At 36.5% G+C, this 27,660-nt stretch overlaps 1 protein-coding gene across 1 annotated transcript; it reads left to right on the top strand.

The window, feature by feature from the left end:
• Nucleotides 1-27: 27 nt before the first annotated feature.
• On the top strand, nucleotides 28-27,415 carry LOC109091985 (collagen alpha-1(XVI) chain-like). The gene is made up of 12 exons (XM_042745489.1): nucleotides 28-430; nucleotides 4,734-4,827; nucleotides 8,651-8,719; nucleotides 9,785-9,902; nucleotides 15,312-15,435; nucleotides 16,859-17,140; nucleotides 17,659-17,757; nucleotides 19,996-20,070; nucleotides 24,028-24,060; nucleotides 26,217-26,252; nucleotides 26,813-26,869; nucleotides 27,296-27,415. The coding sequence occupies exons 2-12, from the start codon at nucleotides 4,752-4,754 to the stop codon at nucleotides 27,413-27,415; spliced, it is 1,089 nt and encodes a 362-aa protein (XP_042601423.1). The 5' UTR covers nucleotides 28-430; nucleotides 4,734-4,751.
• Nucleotides 27,416-27,660: the final 245 nt, after the last annotated feature.

The raw sequence follows: 27,660 nt of genomic DNA, 5'->3' as shown, positions 1-27,660 counted from the left end.
TTGCCTTTGGTATTCAGTCACATATGACCCGTCTTACCCACAGCGTTGTCTGCATTAGCATGACCTCAGACAAGTTCTTCAGTCGTGGAATCATAGTTGAAAAGGAGGAATCAAACAAAGCAGGACTTGTGGGAGGCGGCAGCGGTAAGAAAAGCCTGCGGCTCGTTTCCAGACTCCGCCGGAGAAGCTGATGATGTCATCAAGCGTGTCCTGGAGATTCTCCCATCGAGGAACGACAGTGAAGGGAAAGTTTATTAAAACAACTCTGAGGGGAGGGGAGAAAGGAGTTGGAGAAGGAGAACTCCCAGGCAAAAACTTTATCCACGCTAGAGAGGACTCTTGGAAGCTCTTTCAGCAAACTGGATTACAATAAAAAGAGTTTTCTGTGGATTAATGTTGCCATAATTAATTGGATTAACGATCACAGAAGGTAAAATTATGTGTATTTGGTTCCGATTTGGTCCTTGCAAACTCCCCGGAGATATAGATTAGGTTTTAGGTTTTCATTAATTATTATTTAGGCTACTAAAACGGGACATTTGTAGCCTTGTCTATATAGTTTACAAATAATTTATTAGTCAATATACTGTAGCCTATGCATATATAGCACCCGTTTAATGCTTTGTGGGGATGCAAATAATAGCAATGCTTCTTTCTATATTAAAGCCGATTTAATTTATTTCCTTCATTCAAATATGCTGTTCACATAGCCTAGTTTTTTTTCAGTGCAGTTTTCATTAAAGTTTTAATGTGCCACGTGCTGTCGGATTGCACATGCAATTAGTGCAAATGCATTTTCTTTTATCACTTTTTACCACTTTGGTTTGTGGTAAAAAAAAGTTTTGACTTGTTGCCCTAATCTTGGCCCCCCAGCGGTAGAGCGTTATAACTCGCGCGCTCCGGGTATTCAGACCGCTGTGCTTTATAAATTACTGCATATTTTTATTGTGTTTGTATAAACAAAAACAAACAATACGAAGATAAATGTTAATTTTTGTAATAATTGCATTTTGTTATTTAAACAAAGAGTAACTGGTTAAAACGGTACGAAAAAGGGACATATAAAATGGGGGTGGGGGGGTTCCTCTTTGGCTTTGTTATAAATATTATATTTAATAACAATATTAGCCTGCGTAAATTTTATTTGCCTCTACTTTTATTCAAATCACTGCAGAATTGTTTAAAGTAAAATATAAAATAAAAAGTGTCTAAGACAGCATATGCGCTGCTCTTTCCACGCGCGCATCTGGAGAGCTGCGTGTCACAGTGACGTTTGGAATATGATCACATCCCTGTGATGCTGTCAGCATGAGGAGGAGGGGACGCATCTGCACTCTGCAGCTGTGCAGTCTAACAATTCTCTCAGATAATTATATTTTTTATTTATATATTTTTTTATTATTACTATTATTATTTTAGACATTTCAGATTTTGCCTGTCAGCAATGATGCAACTTTCAAAGTGTAATCAGGACACTTCTTTAATGCAACCCTCTGGCAAGGTTCTTTTAAATTCGATGCAGACCATAGTTCATTAATAATCTCTTTCTAAACCTTTTCAGCATACTGTCTGCCAAGGGTATAGGCAGGGATTTAAAAAAAAAAACAAATTCGAAAAAAAAAAAAAAATTCAGCCTGTAGGAGTGGAAAAAATGCATGCTCTATCTGATGATAAAACCATCTGCTGCTAATGCAGGGGAAGACAAGGTGAAGAGACGTTTGCATCATAACTTTTAGACACAGACTGTTCCCATTTGCTGGATTTGCCGCACATATCCATCAATAATTAGGTTGAGTTTGATAAACCAAGCTTCAAGCAAACCAGTCTCTGCCTTAAGTGAGAAGAAAGACGCTGTACAAAAAAAAAAAAAAAAAAAAAGATAAATGCTCCTTTGGAGGAAAATGATTGCCAAACTGCTGTAATTGAAGGTTAAACAGTGCAGCAGACATGATTACAAATGCCACAGACCCCATTATAAATCTCTCTGGATTGGTCTCTGTTTGTGTTTGATGTGTCTCTCTAGCTCGCAGGTTCTTGTAACCAAATGCTGTGTTCTCTTTCTAAAATTGGGTATATGCACCAGGTTCAGTCTAACTTTCTGTTTAACTTTTAGATTGTTTATGATTTCATATCATTAGGCCCTCACACAAGTGACATTTTTAGCACCCTGCCTTCCCAAAATAGTGATTTTAAGAGGTGTTTGTAACCCAGCGATTAACTGACAGCACTAAATACGTAACATAGGCATAAAAAATACAGCTTGTTGCACTGCTCTGCAGAGAGAGAGAGAAAGTTTAGCGCTCCCTCTTTCCCTGAGCTCTCAGACTCTGACATGAAAACAACACACTACGCGCCTTCATGACAGCCTCCTTCCTGTCAGCGGTCTGCGAAACAAAATGACTGTAGACATTTTAACAATAGCTAATTAAAGCGCTTGTTTATTAAAAATGCACATTGTCGCTTTTAGCCATTCTCTTAGATGGTCCCGAATTATTGTTTTCGCATGCATCGATTGATTGTAACTATCAATCTTTCATTGAAAGTCTGTGAGTTGTCGCCCTGGTGTGTTTGTAGCCCACATACTTGATTCCCTAACTAGTGCTTTTGTCATTTCGACTATAGACATTCACTTCAGATTGCTGGGCACTGAGCCAAGACAGAATGCTAGGGAGACTCTTTCCTTTATCTGCGTGGTCCAGCTGTTCTCGCTGCACGGCAAACAAAGTGAAAAGGGAACAAAACAAGCACAAGCTTTAATTTCCATTCCTTTTTCTGTGCGTGGAAGTGAATGGTAATGAGAAATTGCCCAGAGGCATTGAATACAGGTAATGGAGTATCTCCGCCTCGCTCACCTGGAATGGATGTTGTCTTGTTTACAAGAACACTGTTGATTTTGAAGTTAGAAGCGAGCTGGAGCTTTGTAAATAACTGAATCGGAATGATACAAGCAGACAGAAAAGGTCAGTGAGAGAAGGTAGAGCGTTTCTCATCTTCAGGTAAAAGTGTATACTCTGGGGTGGTGTTATTTCGCACGAAACCTTCACTTTTGGTGTCTCAACTGGTACAGAGCCTACAGGTTGTATGACCTCATTCGGAGGATGCAGATTAGGTGTTGCCTGCACAAACATCACCGACGGGCTGAAATTTACAAGAAAGCCATAAAAGGACGAGGAGAAGACCTTCCCCCCTCGGGCTTTCTGACTAATGCATCACCCTGACAGGTTCATGTCCAGACATGCCAGTTAGGGTCACTTTGAGCGAGCAGCATGTCTGTAAACAGGGGAGTGAGGTGGTGCTGGTTGTGTGTATTTATGTTGGTGTGTATGGGGGTTGTTTGTTTGTACATTTGGTTTCATTCCTTTGTTACAAGGAATAAAAGGTGCTGAATCCCTCCATATGCACTGACATGATTCACATAATACATCAAAACACATAAGAACTAGTTTTTTTGTTTGTTTGTTTTTTATGGCAAAAATATTTTTTGTATTGTTTGTCAACATCCTGTATCAGCTATTTAGTATTTTGTATGATATTACCTTACTACTCGTCTGGTATTTGTTCTCTATGATTAATATATAATATTAAAATATAATATAATTTTTTTTTTTGATCAGCAAGGATGCATTTAATTGATCAACAAGTGATAGTAAAGACGTGATAAAGTTCTTTTGAGTGTTTTTTTCTTCAAAGAATCCTGAAAAATACACTAAAACCTTGAGCACAACTGTTTTCAACACTGATAATAAAATAAATGTTTCTTGAGCTTCAGATGAGCATATTAGAATGATTTCTGAAGGATCGTGTGACACTGAAGACTGAATTAATGATGCTGAAAATTAGGCTTTGCATCACAGGAATAAATCAGTTGTTTTAAATTGTAATAATGTTACACAATATTACTGTTTTACTGTATTTCCAATCAAATAAATGCATCCTAGGTGATTATACAAAACTAATTTCAAAAACATTTTAATTATCTTACCAAGCCCCAAGCTTATTTAGTGTACTCTGCATAGCATGCAGATTTTCTTGTGCAAAATATACTTGGACTCTGCATAACATGCAGATTTTCTTGTGCATAAAATACTTGGTTGTTGGATGACTTGATGTGTGTTGTTTGACTTAATTATTATACAATTTATATTTTTATCCAAAAAAAAAAAAAGTATAACAAATGCAAATGATTTTTATTGCCAAGATGATAACTGGATGACATGTGAACGAATTAAACATGAAACATATTTTTTAGTGGATAATGGCTGCTGTTTCAGATATCTATAAACATCAGGCAGTATACAGCGTCTATATTTAGCATTCAATGTGGTGAAACATTGTGTTGCTGTGTATTTGAGAGATGGCACTGTTACTGAGAGGGACAGATGGACACAGTAATGGTAATTGTCAAATGTCATGGATTACAAAGCTTTATTGAAAATTCTTTGGATCATTAGCACAATTTATACTCTAAAAAAGCACCCATCCAACGTAATAGGCACCATTATTAATCTGGCCTTTAACAGCTGTATTGATTATGACTGCTCCCACATGCTTTCTTACACTTTCAGCAATTATTTATAAACTCTTTTTATTGCAGATGTATGGTATTAAATGTAAAAAAAAAAAAAACTTATAACATTGTTTATTTATGGTTTTGTTTATTGATTTTTTACTTTAGTCTCTTTTTTCTTTTTTATTTTCACGTTTTTCTCTTTTTGCTTTTTCATCATGGTTAGGAGCTGAAGGAGGGAGTCATGAGGGTCATCTGCTCCTCTCTGGTGCTTCTCACCATCTGCTTGGTTCACGGGGGTCATCTGGCATTAGCTGAAGGTAAGGGCCTTTTCTCCATATCAAAGGATGACTTTGTCAAAGGCTAGTTCAAAAAGCTAAGATTCTGTATGTTTAATTCATACTACTGCAAACATAACATTATGAATATATTGAATATTTAGCCAAAAATGAAAATCCTGTCATCATTTACTAATCCTCATGTCATTCTAAACCCATCTATGGAATGTAAAAGGAGACATTTTGAAGAAATGACCTTATTCTTAGTCCCCATGGAGACAGACAATTTCAAGCTTCAGAAAGCATGATGATTCAAAAGCACAATAAATGTGTTTAATACAGCTTGTGAACTATATCCCAAGTCCTTACAAATCAAACTATAGTTTTCAAGTGGTTATCCACTGAACTTGAGAACAACTGTGAATGGATGAGTGAATCTGTTGAACTCGAGAACCAGTTTGATGTATGGATAAAGCATTCAGATTTGTGTTCAGATTTTCAGGTTTGTCAACCGGATAAAGTCGTACTGCTTCTTTTAAGAACTTGCCTATAACAAGCAGATATTAATCATTTTTGTTGGCTTTATAACATTTGGAATTTAAGCTGTAGGGCCACTTTTCTGATAGATTGTTGTATTTTTGCATATTGAAGCTTGAAAGTCAGCATCATTATTGCAACTAGCACGATTCTTTAAAATGTCTTTTTATGTTTCGTGAAAGAAATAAAGTCATGTGTTTTGAACGACATGAAGATGAATAAAGAATGACAGATGCTATATATATTTTGTCTATTTTGTGAATACCCCGACTACATATCATTGGTCAGCTGAATGCACTCTTTACTGAAGCCTTCTGTGAATACATCTGCTGTGTGCTGAATGTCTGTGCTTCTCATAGCACAGATCAGAGGAGACTAGCCAAATTTAAGTTAACTCAAAGTAATTGTTGCCTCTTTTCTTACTATTTTTTTTTTCAAATGTACTTTTATAAGGTCTGTATATATTTAAAATTAAAAGGAGGGATAGAAAATCCTAAAAGAACAAGGAACTGTGGAAAATGGCTCAGTGTTTAAAGAGTGATGCCATGCCTTGTTCTCTAGACTGCCAGGGCTGTGTCCCAACAATATGGTTATGGAAATTTGGGACCTTTCCATCTTCCCCCTTACTTTCTCATACAGCAGAACTGAGTAAAGTGGGGGTCCCACAGTATTGCAGTGAGACTTTACTTTTTTTTTGTTTCTTTCTTTCTTTTTTAGAATGACACTTTGTATTCTTGTTGCAATTAGGCTCATTTTAAAGAAGTTTCAAGAGTTTTGATGACCATCGTACTGTAACTACTGGCTATTGGCTTCATACAAGACTGACTTGTGCTCTAATAATTTTGGGAAACATGAAGCTCTGCTTTTTTAGAGGCAGAATCTTCAGTTTAAACTTTGTAAGGACTTGTCCTCTATCATTCATCACTTTATACTCTTAGAACATGTTGCTTGTAAGACTCTTTTCAAGCTGGGTGTCTGAGGGGTTTGAGGCAGCAGTGAGAAATGTCAACACCTCCAGTCTAATATGATACTGTATATAATAATCCTGTTTTATCTTATTATTATAATAATGCAAATCTGACTGAATGTAGCCATTCTTCTACTGAAATGTGTGCTTATAAACCCTGTTCCCATTATTGCTTCTTTTAACAAAAATATTGCATAGTTTAAGAGTATGATTATACTGCTAACCTATGTTTACGCCTAAACCTCTTTTTCAGACATCCACAGTCAGTTAAGAATGAGATTATAGAACCACATATGTTTCATTGTTAAAGTCAACATTAGATCAAAATGAATGCACTTTACTTACTTTGTGCATGTTCGGAAATATCATATACAGACATTTTTATGTGACTTTCATATGACTTCTTTCTTGTGCATTTCTGTTCTGATTGCATCATTTGCCATTTCATCATGTTGTGCTCAGAGGTGATGCATGATTGAACAAGCTAACAAACAAACCCACCAAAAAGCCTTTTCACATGTTCAACCACCTCCTATTATCCTGGGTTTGTTTCACAGGGTGGATGGCAGGTCTCTAGGATGACTTTTCTCCCCCCAAGCTGTGCAAATCCCCAATTGACTTTTTCCTTAATGAGTTTCTCCAGGCCAACTCTGACACCTAAAAATATACAATAAACAATATTCAATCAGGGACAAATAGAGCAGAGGCTGCGGGAGTGATTCTGAACACGAGTTGGATGCAATATATAACTTTTATGTGCTTTGATGATAATGTTTATGTTAATGAGGAGACGTTTTGACTGAATCCAGGCAAGGTGAAGAAGTTTTTTCTTCTACCATTTTTAAAATGAAGGTTTCTTTCTTCTGGCAAGTAAAGGACTTTTTATTTCTAAGAACCTCACAAGTGTCTCTGGTGAAGCAGCCCGTACAGGTACGTATCTCTAAATTAAAAGAATTCTGAATCTTAACTTATGAAATCCTAAATCTTAGAAATCTTCTCTCCACTTCAAACTCTAGCACTGTCTGTGTTGCTTGATGACGTGTCTGTTCTCCATGCATCTGAAATGCACCTCTCCTCCCCTTGCATTCAACTTTCCATCATTGCCTCGGGAGCGAGAGCCGCCTCCAGCTTTCCTATCTCCTCCCTGACATCTCCGCATCTTAATCCCGCCTTTTTGCTGTGTGAAAGCAGAGGGGCTTTGTATAACCGAGAAGAAAAGGGATTTAGCCGAGTCTGTCTGATTTCAAAAAGTGAAAATGTGAGAACAATTCAAAATTAATTCTTTAACTGTTAGAGAAGTTTTTGTTGGAGACATTTCCTCCCTATCTATATGTGCTGAGTTAGCTCTGGAGAGATTCAGGTGTTGTAGATTTAAAAAGAGCTCTTTGTAACTTGACAGGGGAAGAATACGAGTTAGAAACCCCATCACCAGCTCTCCTCCGTCACTAGAAGCTCAACGAGACAGCTCTGAGCTGCTTCTCTCTGTTATTGCTTGAGTTTCTCATACTCATCTGATCTCTGAAACATCTAAGTGACAGTTTGGATACAGAGCAGTACCTTGCTAATGCACGTTGATTGATGTACGTGTCTTTGAGCCAATCAAACCGTGCTGATTAAAGACTTTTCTCGTCTCAGGCGCCTTTGACATGCTTCTTCACAAAGAAAAAGTCTTCTTTTTCAAATGCCTTGTCCTAAACTGAACTTTTCAGTGTTTGTGGGTCATGAAAAAAGACATGGAAAGATATATACAGAATCAAAATGATATTGGAGTGGATTTTAAATGCGGAATGTTCCTCAAAAAGTCATTTACGTCAAGTTGTACAATAGTTATGGGCAAAAAGTTATGAGGGTTGTCAGTAAAAATGGATGGTGATCATTTGCTGTCAAGATCAGATTTCCTTTGTTATTTATTTTGAATATATTTGTTTATGCATACACACACAGAGCACCAAGTGAGCCAAAGAAGATATGTGACATCCTTGCTAAAAGTTCAAACAGTTGAATTCCACAGGATGTACCATGCCATAGGATGTACTTTGGCTGAACCTTTTTAAAGTTAGGTCTTTTTCATATGTTGTCCATCAGTCGAGAGTGCGTCAGACCACTTGTCATTGTCTTTGTGAGATTGGGAGAGTGATTCTTCCAGACAAGAGCATGTTATTTTTAGCTCCATTTATATCTTAGATGTTGTCTGTCTCTCCTCAGACAATCTTTGATCGCCTCAACTTGTTCACCTCATGTTCAGGACCAAGTTTTGACAGGACTCCTCATGATCGGTTGTACAAGTTGTTTTATGGATAGGTTTTTAAAGTTGTTTTGTGAGAGATCTGCTTCAACTTGACTGCTTCTCTGTTTTTACAGGTGTCAGCTGCCCGTCCATACAGGTAGAAGAATGGAAGTTTCCTCAAACTATCAGAGACAACATTACAGGTAAATACAGGTGTTAAAAGACCTCCCTTAAAGAAACATGAAAACAATCATCATTTGTCATCATTTACTCATCTCAGGTTTTTCAATACCGAATGATGTTCTTGATCTTCTGAGGAACACAAAAAGAGATATTTAGTTGAATGTCCAACCTGCTCTTTTCCATAAATGAAAATTAATAGTGATGGCAGGTTGTCAAGCTCTAAAAAGGCTATAAAAGTAGTCTATATTACATGTAGGTTACATTCCAAGTGTTTTAATATGATACCAAAATGTAAGTTATTGTTCACTGGTTTGAGCTACTGTAAATGAGTAGACAAAAACTTTCATTTTTGAGTGAACTATCCGTATTTTTAAGTATTTATAAGTATTTATAAGTTTGTTTGTTTTTTTCCTATGGTGGCAAAAAATGTGAGATGGTAGGAAAATGCTTTTTCATTCTCTGAGGTTTTTCTCCCCACCTCATATTATTTCCATCACAAAAGTTTTATGAGCATACGCAAAGTTTCTGGAGGAAGCACACTTGCATTCATTTTATTTTGCATTATTATGTCCCTTTAGGGGCTCCATAAATTGCGATGTCAAAGCTGAATTTTCAGCAGCCATTTACTCCAGTCTTTAGTGTCACACAGTCCTTAAGAAATCATTCTAATATTCTAATTTGGTGCTAAAGAAACATTTATCATCATAATCAATGCTGGTTTCTATTTTATTCAGCTTTGTACACAAAAACACTTCAAATTGGCCCATTATTTTGCATAGTATATCCAAAAAATTTGAAAGAAGTTCACTCTACATAATAATGTGAATACACTGCCATCGGTAATCATTTAAGCATTTTAATACACTTAATAAAAGCCCAATTGCCCATAAAGTCAGTCTAAGGAACAAACTCTGTTCATGAGCTGAAAGATATAAATGCTCCCAGTGTTAAGGTCCCTCCTTTGGCTTTACGTGAATTGAAAACTGGCACAGAAGAGTTGATACATAGCATAGGGCATGTCAACTAGCAGCTCACTGATTTATTATCCTGTGGGGTGGTAAATGGATTGATTGCCCGATCTGCAGGTTTCAATCTGGTGCGCAGTTTCTCCCTGTTGAAGAACAGCGAGGTCAAGAAGATCCGAAACCTGAGAGGGCCTGTCATCCTTCGCCTTGGGAAAGTACAACTCATCCAACCTACATAGTAAATTTTTAATCTTTCTTCTTTTGTTTGTCTCTTTTGGTATCTATTTTTCCTCAGAGATTCTAAGAGAGGGAAAGTTATTTTCCATCATTTTCTGTGACCCTTCATGGTCAGTTATAGAAAAAACTACATTTTTCACTCTCTCTCAGATGATGGAGCCTGTTCATTCTGTATCTAAAAGCAATAAAACATACAGTACAATAAGTCAGAATTGCAGAACTTCCAAGGTATTCTAGCAGGTCAGTACAAGCCTTGAATTCCTGGCCGTTGACTGTTATTTGGTCTAACATTTACACTAGCGTCATGAAAGAATCGCAATAATGTCACCAGAGCGATTTTGACTTCCTCCTTAAGTTACGTCCATCTTGCTGCAGATAAACATTTCAGCGGATTACACTCTGCTTTGTGCTTTTACACAGAAACGCTGTTAAATTTTTTATTAACAATAACTTTAAGTGCTTTTGGTGTGACCTCAAACCACAGTAGCAATCCGTTTTATGACAATACTTTTACTGAGCCGTGCGTAGATGAAAATTGACAATGATATAAGCTAATGGGTTCTGTTTCCTCTGGTATTGTATGTTGGGATGAAAGTCAGTTTGCATTGGTTTAGACTACACATCAGCTTCTTTATTAGAATTTCCTGTTATGCTTCTCTCATGTAGACTTAACAGAAATTAGAGCTTGAGTGTTTGAGTCAAATAGGTCAGAGGAGTAATATTAAAGCTCTCTCTCTTGTGCTGGACTGTATAACCGTTTTATACTCTTTTATTTTTGTACTTGCTCTGTCCTCGATCTGCAGCGTATACACTATGTCATGAATTTACACACACAAATGGTGTCCTTCAAAATCCCTATTCGGACAGGACTACTTTTCTCTGAAAAGGCTGCGTGACTTTTTTTTTGTACAGGCTAACTTGTGGATCTCATAAGAACTTTTCACATCTGAAATAGTTAATCATTCTAAACCCCAGGTAAAGAGAATTCTGGGTTATCTTGCTTTGCTTTTAACACACTTCTCATACTTTACCCGGGGTTAATCATTTATTCTGGGTATCTATAAGCTGCTGTTTCACACTGTACATTCCTAAACCCAGGGTTTATATTCTTATTAGCATATTTGCAGTGTAAATGTCATTGATTGGACGAATGTGGCATGCAGCATTTACTTAATGACTCTAGCACTGCACATCCTCTTATTATATATTGGTGACAGCATGATCAAGTTTTACATTCTCTTTCTGTGAGATGAAGTTTAATGTAAAGTATATAGAGCCAACAGTATTATCAAATTTTACACAATGATTTTTATAAAGTTAGGAATGAGTCTCTTCTTTACTCCAATTTATGCATGTTCTGTCATCATTTGACATTTTTTTCCTTTCAAGTGCTGAAACGACTGTACATACAACATGCTATGTTTCCGTGCCTGACCAAATCATGTGAATATGAGGCCCGTGATTGGTTGTTGGCTTCTAAGCGTGTAGCTGTAACATTCTAACACATATTTCACACTGTACAGTTGGCACCGAAATGCAGGGTTAACACAGCTAAAATACTGTTTTCATAACACAGGGTTTCTGTGCTTCTAAATTAAAAGTATGACACATACCTTTATCTGGGGTTAAAAGCGGGTTTTAGAATGTAACTCAGGGTCAAGAGCTACTGTATGTGAAAAGCCATAAACAAATTAAATAAGTATTTAACTCTAACTACTGTACCTCTGTAAACATTTGGAGGAAGTGGGACTGTATTTTGATCCAAAATGCTACATTTGTTTCATCATATTCTAGTTAAGGCATTTCAATAGTTAAAGGAGCCGTATGTAGGATTGTGGCCTAAACTGGTACTGCAATCACTATAAAAATACTGTAGAGTGGTGTATCCCCTCCCCCTACCCCCTGACTCGAGGTTGCCAGATGAGCTGCAGGATTCAGCAGAAACGTATGCTGCTTCAATGAGCTTCCAATGGCAAGTGACGAACAGACGTACACAGTAAGTTTTTTTTTTTTTTTCTGTTAATTATGTATATGCTTCATGAGAGATATTTTGATAAGTAATTATGTATTTAAAAAATGTACTAATTGTCATTAGTTAAATATAATCGTAAAGATTTATGCTCGTATGTGACAGTATAATCGTAAAGATTTATGCTCGTATGTGACAGTATAATCGTAAAGATTTATGCTCGTATGTGACAGTATAATCGTAAAGATTTATGCTCGTATGTGACAGTATAATCGTAAAGATTTATGCTCATATGTGACAGACAGAACGGTAACTGTTAGTCTAGGCTACTGTCTCAATTACGTTTCAAATTGCCATAATGGGCATGCTAATGTTGTTTTCCTCAGCGTCTCAGCATAATGACAGAGAAACGGGCTCCTGTAATGCATTGCTAATGTTAGTATACGTCCATGTGAGCTGACGTTATGTTACTTTGCACAAACATGCATAACTTTGTTCGACTGTAATGAATATATGAAATGTCCATTGACATCAAGTACAAGTTAGCCAAGCATAGATGAATCTTACCTGTCCAGGAGAAAATTAGCAACGTTGGCGTCTGTGTTCAAATTCTTCTCCGTTTTCAGCCGTCTCCATCTGTCAAAAGCATCTCCAATACAAATTCTTGTTTTATTTCGGACTTTGTCACGACGAATTTCTGAATTATAACGAGGTCTTTTTGATTTAGTAACATTAGACATTTTTTATCCGACTGGAGTTAGGGTAGGTTACAGCAAAGCTGGCAACACGGATCCCGAAACACTACTGACTTCGTGATTGGTAGATAGGTGGAGGGAGGCGCGTCAGGCCAAAACACAAAATGACAACATCAACATCAGTTGAGGGCTGCAAGGTCCACTTTTTAAATGACAATATCCTGGCCGGACTACTGTTGTCAGTGATATAAGTATTTGAAATGAACATGATTTCTTAATGTCTAGTGACACATCAGGGCCATTTTATGATTAATTGAAATAGATTTCTTACATACAGCTCCTTTAACAATTGAATAGTTTTTAATTTGCAAAAACTGATAACCCCTGTTTTTAAGGGTTTTTTGTTATGTTATCATGTTGTTATTGTGTTAGTTAGCTGTATTTTTTAGTTATTTTTACTTAATCAAAATAACCCAACTGCAGTTTGATTGAGATTAATTGGAATGCACAATGAAAGAAACATGTTTTTTTTTTTTTTTAATTGTTAAAAACAGAATTATCTGAAATGAACACTTCAGCTGCAATTCAAACATCACCTAGAAAACAAATTCTTTCCAAAAGGGCTAAAGATTAAGAGTTTGAAACCTGTAAAGGTTTTGAGTGACATGAACTCCATTATTATGCTATAATGGACATGGAGCTAATGAATTGTCTTTATCTCCCTTCCTCCTGGATAGTTACCCATTTGTTTTCAGATGTTTGGACATGTGATCTGTTGTCACTAATAGTGCTTGAGCAGCTGTTTATCTCCCCATCATGAAATGATGGCTGTTCCCTGGCTGACATTCCCTTTAGAGAGAGCTGCTTGGCAGTCGCAAATAAACATGAGGAGCTGATGCAGCTCATCTTGGCGCTGATGATGCATTACAAGAAACTTTAGGTAATTGGATCCAGATGTTAGGTTGGAGGTCTCTTGAGAACTCTTGTGTGAGATTCATAAAGGATCACAACAATGGTACAAAATGTGGTCATACTTGTTAATACACAAAGGTCAGATTTCAATTTTTCTCATCAAAATGCTTTCTTATTCTATCCTATACCTCCTTCAGCTGCAATAATAGTTGTGTTTTGCTTGGAAGTTGTACAGTTTGACTTTCTGAAACTTTAAAAGGAAAGGCAAAGATACACATACACACAGACATAGTCAAATCCCCCCATCATCAGGGAGTTTCTCTCTTAGAATGGGTTTTCCAGAGCCCCAGGTGCTTTCCCCATTTGAAACCTGAGCTCTTTTTCTTCTGCTCTAAATCTCATCTCAGCCAGAGTGCGAGAGCCTGCACTCCAAATTCACTCGATATGGCCGGCTTACTGCAGAGGTGTGGAAAAAACAGGATTCTTCCTCCATAAATGGTCTCCGACATTCTCTTTCTATGAGATAAAGTTTAATGTAAAGTCTTGTCAGCCGGTCTCTGATACTTGATAGCAGCAGATGGTGTTTAAATTGTTGGGCCACCTCTGTGTTAGTCATTCTCTTAGCTTAGGCTTGGCTTGTAATAGAACTGTCTAACTTTTGCTTTCCTTTATCTTGAATTTCACCTCACCTTGGAGAAAGATGGAGGGTATAGGTTTGAGTGTGTTTACTCGGGTCTTTGTATTTGTGTCCAAGAAGAAGTGCAAAAAAAATTGGGGCCTGATAAGAATAACTGATAATCAGCATCTTGTTATGGCTGTTGCTGATAATGATGCTTTGTGTTTTTTTTAAGTAATTAGCTAATTAATTAAAAACTGCTCACTTGACACCAAATAAATGCTGTTTAAAAGCTTTGAACTTTACAATTAATATAATTGAGGGCATTTTCGAACCATGACCCCAAAAGCGATGTACCGAACCGTGACTTCTGTGTACCATTACACCCCTAGTGTTATATATATATAGATGAAACTATCATCAAGTGGAATACAACAAGCATATTAGTTGTATTCACATAGAATACCGTTCAAATAAGTTTGGGGTTTGAAAGTAATCTGTTATGCTCACCAAGGCTGAATTTCTGTATTGAATTTTTAATCATTGATTTATCAAGGAATTTTTTGTGGGGTTTTGTTAATTATTGATTTTTATAGGAAGTTTCATCCTGCACAGTCTCTCTCTCTCTCTCTCTCTCTCTCTCTCTCTCTCTCTCTCTCCCTCGCCCTCTCTCTCTCTCACTCTCTCTCTAGTGTTTAGTCCTGATTTCATTTTTTCCTCGAGGAGGCTGGCCTCACTGTTATTACTTTGGATTCCAGGTCTCTGTTATAAATCATTGTCATCTCATTTTAGAGACAAACACATTACCTGCTCATTGTTGTGCGTGTTATGTATGCATGTTTATGTGCTTATGATCAGCTTCCCGTTGTTCCATGACTTGCGTGTAAATAAACTCCAGTACAGAGTCTGTGTGTGTGTATATTTGGGATGGTAAACACATTCCTGGAGTTTGCCTGCCCTTGACCCACCAAGAGGCAGGCAAACTGTTTATCTAGCGAGAGATAGAAGTTGAGAATGAAGATGAGGTTTGCTGAGCTGCATTTCTTTTCAAAATTAGTGTCAGGGGTTATCCCTATATCTGTATCCACAGCACCATTAATACAGAGATACTCCCCCTTCTGCTAGCATTCAGACTGTTTCTTTACTCTTACAACCAGCTGCTCCACATTTATTTGTTTGTACGTGTACTGCAGTCTAACCGCACACTTGTCTCCTCAGTCAAGTGTTTCCTCGTGGACTTCCAGAGGAGTTCACCCTGGTCTTCACCTTGCTGCTGAAGAAGAAATCTTTAAATGATAACATTTACCTGTTCCAGATATCTGATGAACATGGCTATCCTCAGGTGTGTGTCCACTTTGCTCTCAAGTCCATAGATCTGTGCCTTTAGGAACTGCTAATTATAGAGCTGCATTCTAAATAATAAAATACTAATTGCTTATTATTTTTAAAGGGGTCATATGATGCGATTTCAATTTTTTCCTTTCTCTTTGGAGTGTTACAATCTCTTTTTTTGCATGAAGAAGATCTGTAAAGTTGCAAAGACTAAAGTCTCAAATCCAAAGAGATATTCTTTATCAAAGTTAAGACTCTGCCACACCCCCCTAAAACGGCTCATTCAAATATGCCCCCACATCTCTACATCACTGTGTGGAAATATTTGCGTAATGCCACCCTAATGTTCACGCAGAGAAAGAAGGTGTGGTTTCAGTAACTGCAGTTAGTGTTGAAGCAGCCATGTCAGGGAGATGCTGTGTGTATCTAGGTGTAAGCAAAAGCACTTTATTTGTTTTGTTATTAGTTTAAGTATTTGCTTTTGACTGTTCAAATGCGGAGTTTTGCGCGTTGTGTGTTAGAGAGAGAGGGGGAGAGACAGGGTCACACCATTAAATCATGTCAACATATTCTGTTACACCAAATACACAAAATAATGAACTTCAAAAAAGCATCATATGACCCCTTTAAAATATTAGAAAAAAATGTGACAGACTGAGTAGTGCTGATAGCAGCATGCTTACCCATAACATGTATATAATCTGATAAAATTGCAAAAGATTTTTAGTTACTCTTTTACAAAAGTTACATTGTTACACCAGACAGGTGACTGTTTATACAGTAAGAGAATCATTGAATCATTCATTTAATCAACTCGTTAAAAACATGATTAATTCAGGACTGAACCAAGTATGAATGAGTCACTGAATCATTAACTCAATCGATTTGTTCAAAACGCTGATTCATTCAGGTACAAAAACATGTGAGTGGGTCATTGAATCACATATAAATTGATTCATTCAAATTCATTGGTAACACTAAACAGTAAGGTCACTTTTTTAATGTATTCACTAAAATTAACTAATGAGCAATTCATTTGTTACTGTATTTATTAATATTTGTTAATGTTAATGAAATACATTTGTTCATTGTTACTTCATGTCACCTCAAGTACATTAAATAATGTTAACAGATGCAACTTTAGAATTTAATAATGTATCAGCAAATCTTGAACTTTATCATTAACTACGTTTTTGAATTATTTTTCATAAATGTTAACTAGCCATGCTGCTTATGTTTTATACGTGAGTGTTGCATTTCTGACTTAAATATACTATAGGTTTATGCGATAGAGCTCTTGAATAGTTAGTTAAACATCTTTCATTTTAAAACTAGTTCTTGATTATGCTACACCAATACTAATACTGCAGCCTCAACATTATCACATTTTCTGAATCAAACTCTCTCTTTCCCTATTTATCACACTCCTTTAGTTGTCACTGGACTGGAATGGTCCAGATGGTAACCTGGCCCTGCGGGCGAGAGGGGCTGACCCTGAAGGGTCCATGGTGGGGTGTGTGTTCGAAGGTGATGGTGTGGAATCCCTGAAGGACATGCACTGGCATAAGGTGGCTCTGAGTCTGCAGAGAGATGCGGTCTCCCTGCACGTGGACTGCAGCTCCATTGAGAACAAGCCCCTGGAGCTCCGTGGCCAGTTACCCATCAATGGACACACGCTGTTGGGTATGAGGGCTACTGATGCTGCTCCTGTGGAGGTGAGGACCTCTGCTGATCCTACAAACACTTTTGTGTGTTTTTGAGGGGATTTGGTTTTCCTTATAATGATTTAGATTAGATGAAGGACTGCTGAAGCTTCCGGCTCCTCTGATAATTGAGCACTACACTGCTAATAGAGTAGTAGGAAGTAGATGTTTTCTATAAGCCGGCTTCCCGCAGGTTTTGCCCTAGGCATGCTGTCTGCCTAGGAAATGTTTCAGGGGTGTGTCTGTGGATGTATGAGAGACAGGAAGACTACAGGCGCTTCTCTTCAGGGCTAATGCTACTGAGCTCTCTCAGTTCGAAAAAGATGAAAAGAACAGCCCATGCTAGTTTAACCGAGCTTCATCCATTACTAATTTCCATTTTTGTTTGTTTATTTTGTTAATTAGAGAAATTATCGTGATTGTGGTGATATTTGTCATATGTAAAGCAGTGGGGGTCCAGCATTTAAAAAGCTCATTTTCTTTGTTCTTGCTCTGCTTTTAATATGCTTTCTCTCTTTATCTTTCTTCAGATTGACGTCCAGCAAGTGATGGTGTATTGTGACCCCTCTCTGGCTGTCCAGGAGGCCTGCTGTGAGATACCTGGAGCTCGGGTAATAAAGCCTGAACTGGTAAAAACACTGTAAAATGCTTTTATACGTGGTATTATGTGGAATTTCAAACACGTTTTGTCTAGTGAATTCATTTCTATGAGTATTCACCCACTATGGGCTGTTAAATGGCTTTTTATGGCATTACTGTATATAGAGAGCAGGGTTTAAAATGAGTTCTACACAAAAAAAACAATACTTATTTGGATAGTGTTTGCTGGAAATGAACAAAAATGTTAACAAAAAGTAAAAAGTATTTTGTATTGTAAAAAAAAAAAAAAGTAAAGTAAAGGAAATCTATATATTTTCTTTTGTTTTTTTATGTGTAGAGTAATTAGCTATTTTGACATTATCAACATTTATTTAGTCTGATAAATCATTCTGTCACTAATTTGTTTCATTTTTAGCATAGAGGATACTGCAAGGCTCAGTATTAATGGTTGTCTGCATGTTTTGGATTTCCATATTAAAATTACAAATAAATGATTGAACTACATTAAGTTGTTTGTTCAGACAAAGAAATAGTTCACCTTAGAAAAAGTTTACTCAAACTATTTTAAATAGTTTTGGTAATTGAAATAAAATAAAATAAAATAAAAATGAAATAATTTAATGTAAATGAAAACGAAAATTAGAACATATTTAAACATGTTTAAGTTGAAATTCGAGTATTGAAGTGTTTCTGATTAAATAAATGTAGTCTTGGTGAGCGTAAGAGACTTATTACTATTATTATTATTATTATTATTATTTAAGTTTTATTTCTAGAAAAAAAAAATTACTGACTCCTGATTTTTGAATGGTATTGAAAGGTTAAAAAACAGACAAATATGGAAAAATAGAGAGTGAGACAGAAAGAGAAAATATAATTCAATTTTTGAGGTTAACTATTTATTTAAAAGTGAAGCAGTTTGCATCAAAATAGCTGTGAAAATAGTTAAGAGTGAGTCAGTTAACAATGTTATGGTCCCATGCATTTATATTATACAAATAGCTATATAATTTTACCTTAGAGGTTTGAACCTACCACAGTTCAAGCATAGGTAGAAGACTTTTTTAAAGGGTGTGTGTTTTTCCCAGTATTGTCAAGTAATATTTCTCCCTAGCTGATGAAACATTCGCACATGTTTTCAGTGATCACAGTGGAGGCAAAGCTCATGTTTTGCTGAGGACATGGATGCCTTCTTTCTGTCAAAAAAATCATTGTTGTAGTTGTACTTGATGGATCAAGCTCCATCGGGATGGCTATGGTGGAGGAACAGCGCTTGAGTCATCGATGTGGGAGTGCTGCTTTATTTGAGGATTTGGAATTTGGTGCGTTTCTCTTTTCTGAATTGATCAGAGCTTTGGCAAGGTTTGCTGAATCGAAAAGGCTCACAGGAATGCGTCACTTGCAGATAACTTCAGCCTGTATGAAAAGCATACAGCCACCCACAGCCTGCAAGAGTAAAGAAGGTAGAGATCAGGAAATGTCACCTGCCAAACTTATTTGACAAAGGAAGTGCAGATGGGAATAGGTACAGCCAACTCTGAGCTGGCATTTTGAAATTTGATGCAATTTTGGATCAGAGGATATTTCACAGCCAAGAACTATTAGATATCATTAGTTATGTGCAAGATGTACCATTTTTAATCTGAAAAAATGATTATTCCCTTTACATGTTAGTTACCTATTTGTGAGGTAAGGTATGAATAGCATTAAAACCATCTGACTAAAACTTGGATTCCATAGTGTGTGTGTGTGTGTGTGTGTGTTTGAATGTAAGCCAGCAAAGTTCTTTGTGTTCTGTTGTTTTGGGGCGAATGCTCAAAGCTCCCTGCAAGCAGTGTTTAAAATGGAAACAAGGGCAACTATTTCCCCCTTGAATGCATTTGCTCTTACGTGGCTTTTTAAAAGCAGAGGAGTCAGCGATTGCATCTTGAGATGCAGAAGAAAAGATGTCTTATGTTGTAGATGTCTTGAAGGACCACATTTATATCAATACCAGTAAATGTGCATGAGAAGGATTTTTTAAAATATAAATCAAATTAAATCCAGTGTTGTTTTAGTGTTAGTGTTTTTTTTATTCATATTAGCTTTTATTTTTATATTTTCAGTAATTGTTTTATTTTATTTTATTTTATTTTATTTTATTTTATTTATTTTTTTTATTTTTTTTTTTCCAGCAAATTTAATTTTAAGTTATTTTAAGTTTAAAAACTTCATCTAATATTATATTATACCTAAATCAGTTTGACGTGCTCTTTGTGCTTCTGTAGTGCCCACCGGACACTCCCAAGAGTCGACGAGCCGCAGAGAACCAGGTGGAGTTTGCGCCCAATCCCTTCGCTCAGGTAAATTAATTTGACTGTTAAAAATTTGAATCTTTTGCAGTTCATTTGTAGAAATGTTGTTGTTAAAATACAGTCCATGAATTCATTTACTTGCTTGAAACAAAAATTGATACTTTGATTATGAATTTGAAAGTGAGACTGTGTAACTGTGGTAGTGTATTGAAAAGATCTCACAGAAATTAAGAGAGGGGTTGTTAGTTATTGAATGTGGGATCCTGATCTTGTGATGGTTTGAAGTGTTTGATGACACACACGTACTTGCTCTCAGTGGGAGCTATTAAGGGGGCGTAGACAGAGGATGCATCCTTGTGTTCAAAAGTAGAAAGAATGCAATGGAATGGAACATATTGAAGAGGGCTCAAGATGCACTTTTTAACGAGCTGTATTTTTTATTCAACACACTATTTTAAAACACAACATAAATATACGATAACCAAAGCTCTTATATTTTTCATACTTGCTCTTTCTCTTCTTGTTCCTGCATCTACATGTTGTCCTTCTCGCTCTCTCTCTTTTTTCTCTCCTGTTATTAGTGTTAATTTTGAATGTCTTTGACCTAAATTGGTATTATCTAATTAAGAACTTAAATTTAACAGCTGACAGCTATTCAATTAATTCATTACATACCTTTCCATCAAAGATATATGACATTATCAAGATGAATTTGTTCTGACACAGTTAAACTCTGAATTCTATCATTTTCTAAACAGCAAATAAACTGTGATCATGTGAGAAATCTTGAAGCTGTCTGAATAAATTTTGGTTTGTATATAGGTAACACTTTATTTTAAGGTGTCCTTATTACACGTTACATGTACTTGCTATTATGAAAACAATAAATTATGCATAATTACAAGTAACCATAAGTCAAACCCTAATCTTTACCCTAACCATATAGTAAATACATGTAGTTACTTAATATTACTCAGTACTTAAATGTATGTTTATGTTATTTTATTGAAATTTTATAATGAAGTTTTAATATTTAAATATTTTTATTATATTATATTATATCATATTATATTATATTCAACATTTCAAAGATATATTTAGAAATATATATATATATATATATATTATATAAATATATATATATACTTTTTTTTTTTTACTTGACAGCAGGATGCTATTATCAAGCTTAATTTTATGGGAAAAGAGAAAATTAGCCATTTGGCTAAATACCTCCTGCGTGTTTCATGGAAAAAGAACAATCATACAGGTTTGGAGTAAAATGGGGCGAGTAAATGATAGAGTTTTCATTTTTGGGTGAGCTGTCCCTTTAAAACAATCCTACTGTTAGTCAACCATACACTATGAACAAAACTCCATCAAAGTTGCATGGAGTAGAGCTGAAGTTTACATCAGCAACACAATTTGACTGCTGAAAAATCACATCTTTTTGCATTAACCTTAAGTCTTTTCCAGATAACAATGACTTCCACTTAAACCAAACATTTGGATGCTATTTTCACTGCTAACACAAGCTGTGTATATGCGGGGAGTATCTTGTCCTCTGAGGAAAAGAGGATTTGTGATGTTGGTGTGGGCTGCTCTTGTTGTTTCTCCTGGCAGCAGTGAGTCATGATCATTAGCAGGGCTAATAAAAAGCTGGTTGGTGAAGGTACTTCAGCTGGTCTCCAACTGGTCACATATCTCCTCTGCTTGCCACGTGTATTCTTTCATATAAACTCACACATGCGACATAATTACATCCAGAGGGCCCTGTACTGGAGCCAAATGCACTCAAAGCAGTTTGTTACGTCTACACATGGTCACACGTATACCAACATTCAACTCCCGCTTTGTGTGGATAAACGTCTCAACACGAATCACTCTCCATTCTCTCACGAGGACAGTGGGAGATTTGAGGTGGAAATGATTTAAAATGGTTTTGTGGTGTAAATGCTCTCTTAATCTTTGCTGCCATAGTGACGGAGGAATTAGCTCCACTGGTACACATTAGATGTATCACTTTGTGTGCTTAATGCCACTTCCTGTCTCAGTATTTGCTCATTTAATCCCTCTGATAAAATGTTAGCAGAACTAACAAAATTATGTTTGACCTTGCCAGCAAATTGAGCAATTGCCTGAATTTAGACAGCAATGCACAATTTATACACTGCAAGAATTAAGTATGTTTTACCTTACTTTCAAGCAAACATCTTTACAGTGAGATACATTTTCTTGAGAAACAAACTTACATTAAATATGTATAATGAAATAAGTTTATTTTTCTTACCCCATTAATACACTTATAGTTACTTAATTGAAAAGTAATTTAAAATATTAGAGAAAAAAAATATTCTCAATTGGAAAAAAAAATATCATAATTATTGCATAAGTATTAGTTAGTACCATTAAATTCTCTCAAAATACAAAATAATATATTGCAAGTCCAACTCTCTGACAATTAGGCCACTGCTGCCCCTAAAATTAATACATTACAGGTGAAAATTCTCTGTCACTTTTGGGTACATCACAAGTGTGATCCCCAAATAAACAATACCAGAGGGTTAAACGTGTGTGTGTGTGTGTGTGTGTGTGTGTGTGTGTGTGTGTGTGTGTGTGTGTGTGTGTGTGTGTGTGTGTGTGTGTGTGTGTGTGTGTGTGTGAGTGTGTGTGTAGAATATGTCTTCAATATACTTGCAGTTGCATTACTTTTAAAGAAACTGCCATGTTTTGCCGACGTGTACATGAGATCATGCACAAATGATGGTAATTTTGTTAATTTGTGGAATTCTTCCATACACAATCTTTACCAGACAGCTCCACAGCTGTGAGCTCGAGCTCAGCACAGACATAATCCAGCCCTGTTCTTTATTTATCTGTTGGAGATACACATGCGCAGACAGGCCAAAAAAGAAAAAAAAAATCATTCACACAAGCTCCCATGTTTTCCCCTGACCCAGGTTACTGTCTTGTACCATAGCAGTCTTGCTTTACGACAGACTGTAATGAGTTCCAGGCTGTGTTGGACGCTGCTAGCATTAGTCTACTTCTGGATTAACCCCTTCCTCCGACGCAGATCCTCAATCCACCCCGCATTAAAGTCCCTTAAAAGTACAGCATTCTTCTGTCATCACATCCGTTTTCTCTCGAGATCACTAGCAGGGAGAAATTGGTTGCAGCTGAACAAAGTTTCCTGCATTATTCATGCGCTCATTCCACCAGGGTTTTTGGAACAGGTCATCACAATTCTCTTCCATCCTGTGCAAGCCTGTAGCTGTATGGACAACATGTCCATTTTGTGTTCTCTGTGGAACCCTGTTTTTAGCGTTTGTTGTGCATGCGTGCATGCCCTCCCAGCAATTTCTAAACTGGATCTCAGGGTATGACCGGAGATTAGGTACTGAGCACTTTTATGTCATACTCTTGTTTTTATGATTTCTCCTTCCTTTTTCATGCCTATCCATTCTGATTAGCCTTTCTGATGCTGTGTTTGCTTTCTCTGTTCGGACATGACTCGAGGATTTACTTTCACATCTGCTCCGCAAACACATCTTTTGTTTTTCTGCCTGTCCATGATGTTCTCTTTAAATCATGTTCCTCCTCACTGCACTTTCCCCTTTCTGTTCCTGCCAGTTCTCCTTCCCATTTGCTCTCTTTCAAAAGAGTTTCATATTCACTGTTGATCATACTGATGGAACTCACGGTGAAATGACAATACAAACAATTCTACATAAAGCAAACACTTGAATATGCCAACATCAAGTCAGCAGAACATTGCTATGTATGCATGAAAAATTAGAAATGGCATAATATGTACAGTACATAGGCATTGCTAGACATTGCAAGACCCTATTCAGGAGGCTTTCCTGTTTTATATGATCTCTTTTCATGTTTGCTGAAAACATGGTTATTAGATCTGTAGCTAATTTGGATTCATTGTATTTTTTTAAAGTTTGTAACATAAACATTTCTTACATTGTCCATTTCTTTGTTTTTTATGTTTTACAGGAAATTCTTGGATCCAAGGAACTGGCAGAAAAAGTAAGTTATTTGAATTTTGTAATCAGAAAATCAATTATTTTTATTTGCCATGAACAGCAACTGACCATCCCAATTATAAAGCTTCAAACCTGACAAAAAGAATAGTGGCCCCAGCAGATTTCACCCAATAGCTGTAGGAATTCAGTTTAATTGGTAAGTAAATTGTTGCATGCTGAGTTGCAGTGGGAAGAACATTGACACTGACCCTGACAAACTCATGAGATCATTTACTTCTGATAACAGAGCATATTGTGTAATATTACACCACCTGGAATTAGAGGGACTTGCTTTTGCTTGGTAAATGTGCTTATCTGGCACAATATGTGAATAACGCCCATGTTTCGTACATAAAACTCTTGTCTGTTTGTCACCTTTTCCCCTCTCTGCACCCACTCAACACTCAACTTATTTTTATGACTCATAGAAAAAAGGTATTACCTTTTTTCAAATGAAATGCAAAGCCTGAAAATGCCAATATTTGAGTGGGATGTGAGTGGGACTTTTTTGGTTTTGATTTATTTTAAGAGCTAAACAGTGGGTCAACGGCCGTGTCTCAAATTGTTGCGAACAAGTGTTGTTGATAACTGAAATTAAACTATAAAAAAACATTTTTAGCAATGTAACTAAAGCTGAAATAAAATATAAACATTAGATGAACACACACAGACACACGGAAACTAACACAAAAAGTAGAAATAAATAAAGCTTAAATTATTCTAAAATTACTTTTTAGATTATGATTTTGTTTATATATATATATATATATATATATATATATATATATATATATATATATATATATATATATATATATAAATGTTAAGAACATAAGAACATAATTTGTAAAACTTAAATTAAAATGAGAGTTGAGAATATAAAAACAGATATTCCAAATATTGCTAAATACTTCATATTATGAGTAACACTGATTTGGATTTAAGGCCTTGTGCATCTGTGAAGTCCACACAACCCCAGGTGTCCTTTTTTGTCATGGGATCAATCTCACATTTGCTAAATCATTCAAAAGTTGGTCTTCCTCCATTTTCTTGAATCGACATAAAAGCACAAATCAAGATTACAATGAGGCAATAACAGTGGAAGTAAACAGGGGCACTTTTGAAGGATTTAAACATCTTTTCATCTTTTAACAACCATTTTAGTGTTTTAGTTGTTACAGTTGGCAAATAAGTTGTAAAATTGACTGCAGAAAAGGTTAGTATTTTTTTTCTAACAAAAGATTAACGTTAGCATCCAGATTCTTCATGTCTTCTGTTTATACTATGAAAACTGGGTATTTTAATGTTTATGGATCAGCCCTATTCACTATATAGTAAGTGCCTTAGTGTAACCTAGATTTTTTGCTTTGAAATTAAATTTGCTGATAATATATGTGGCAATATAATGCCTCAAATGCTGCTGTTTGAGCTTAAATTGTATTAAACCCAGTATATTCCTCTACAGCACTGAGCGCACAATTGGTCATAGACAAAGACTCTTAAAACGATATGGTCTCTAACAATAGAATATAGGATCACACATAAATCCATTCATTCATGCGAGCAGAGCGAGTGCGTGAAAATCTCAAAGAGTTGATTTTCATCATGTAGCTTTCTTCTGTGTGCATCTCTGGAAAGAATGAATCAGCCCAGCGCGTCAGCCAACCGTTCTCAGAGCTGTGGCACAGAGATGGGCCCCTTCCTCTCCTTCTCTCTTACCTCACCACATCAATGCACGTTTACCGCCTGTTGGCTGAGCAGTACTGGTCGGGTGGTGGATTTTGTTTTAATTTTGCTTTTCCGCTAGAAACTAACAGCTATGTATAAGTATTTGACTTTGCGTGTCCCCCTCTCTTATAGCTTTGCAGCAGGCATTGGGAAACATTGCCATGAGGAATCTTCTGTTCCTATTGATCTTTGTCTCCCGTGAGAGAACAGCAGCAAGCTGAAATGACACGCAGTCGTGGTCCTCATGCGCGCACCCCCGATTCTGCACTCCCATGCCAATTAACGTTATGTTGCACTGCCACCAGCAGGCCAACATATGTAGCAACATCAAAAGCAAAGCTGGTTTAAAGTAGAGTGGAGTGAAATACTATTTCAAAAATCACACGCAGACATGTCATGGATAGGAGCAACCTGGTTTTCTCTGTTTTCCAGTGTGCAGGCTGTGTACTGCTCAATGAGGAATCAAGTGTGGGTATTCCCGTTCAGTTTGTTATGTGTGCAGCATGTTTAATGGCTGTGTAGGTAGACAGCAGGATTTGCATGCATGAGTGTGCATGAGTGCTGCGTTATCACGCCCTTGGAAAGAGATGCATTTATGTCTTTGAAAAGTTTGGCAAGGATTCATGATACCTGTTGGGTATGAATGTTTAAAGGTTGGCCAGCAGACAGTGGCTGCTTTGGAGGAACATTTATAAGAACATTATGAGAAGCAGCTATCAATGCACTTGCAAACACACATGCACTGTGTAGTGTTAATGTACAAAATGCATTTAGAAATACTAGTTATTGTTTTCTATTTTTTTTTTTTTTTTTTTTTTTTGCCCAGAGGCAGATATTTTTACACAGTTGATCAGTGCTTTTATCACGTCACATGCACTGTTCCATATTTGCATGTACAAGATTGAAATCTTGGCACAGTAAACACATTTTTGCTTACCGGCTCAATCCAAGCTGGTCTTTTCAACATAGGGTCCACATGACATTGTGCTCTAAACATGGAGTACATTGAATTCTTCATTTTATTGCAGGTTATTCAGGAAGGCTATGCGGGTCAGTCAGGCCTCAAAGGAGAGAAGGGAGACAGGGTAATGTCAAACACTGAATCATAACGAATGAGTACTGTGTGTTTGTGTGCTAAATCCCGCTCTCTGTCCAGGCTTGCTGGGAATAAATGACTGCAGCGTTGTTTATTTTGGCATATTATATAAATGCCTCATTAGGATCTAGCTTCTGTGCCAGTGATCCAGCTTGGCTGACTACTCAAAAGTTTCATTTTCACTGGCGTAATCTCTTAATACATCTCTTTAATAACTTAAATGAAAAACACTGCATCAAGACAAAATTAAGATTCTTCAGGATGTAGGGTAGGGGTGGGGGGGTTGTCAGAGGGCTGATACATAGCATTTAAGAGCAAGGCTGTTGTTTTATATACATTTTTTCATGGATGTTGATGTATGTTAATATGGGGTATTGTTCCTTAAATTGTTTCAAAACATATTTTTACCTCACAGGGTTTGGACTGTACTGGTGCTGGAGTTCCTGGACGAGTGAGTCAATATATTTTTTGCCTGGAAAAATTACCTTTCTTGCACAGTTGGACTGTACTGGTGCTGGAGTTCCTGGACGAGTGAGTCAATATATTTTTTGCCTGGAAAAATTACCTTAAAAAACACTTCCAGGTTGTGTGTGTGTGTGTGTGTGTGGTGTGTGTGTGTGTGTGGGTGTGTGTGTGTATGTGTGTATGTTTGTGCTTCCATCTCATTATCTGATTCCAGATGAATTTTCTGCTGTAGCTCATATTGGTGACATTTTTGTCTTATATCCTGGTTTAAATTAGATTATCAATTCCAGATTTTCTCTGTAGCTCATATTTTGG

This window comes from Cyprinus carpio, chromosome B19 (assembly GCF_018340385.1).
Source record: "Cyprinus carpio isolate SPL01 chromosome B19, ASM1834038v1, whole genome shotgun sequence".
Lineage (NCBI taxonomy): Eukaryota > Metazoa > Chordata > Actinopteri > Cypriniformes > Cyprinidae > Cyprinus > Cyprinus carpio.
Note: the sequence above shows the minus strand (reverse complement) of the source record. Positions and strands in the feature narration are given on the sequence as shown.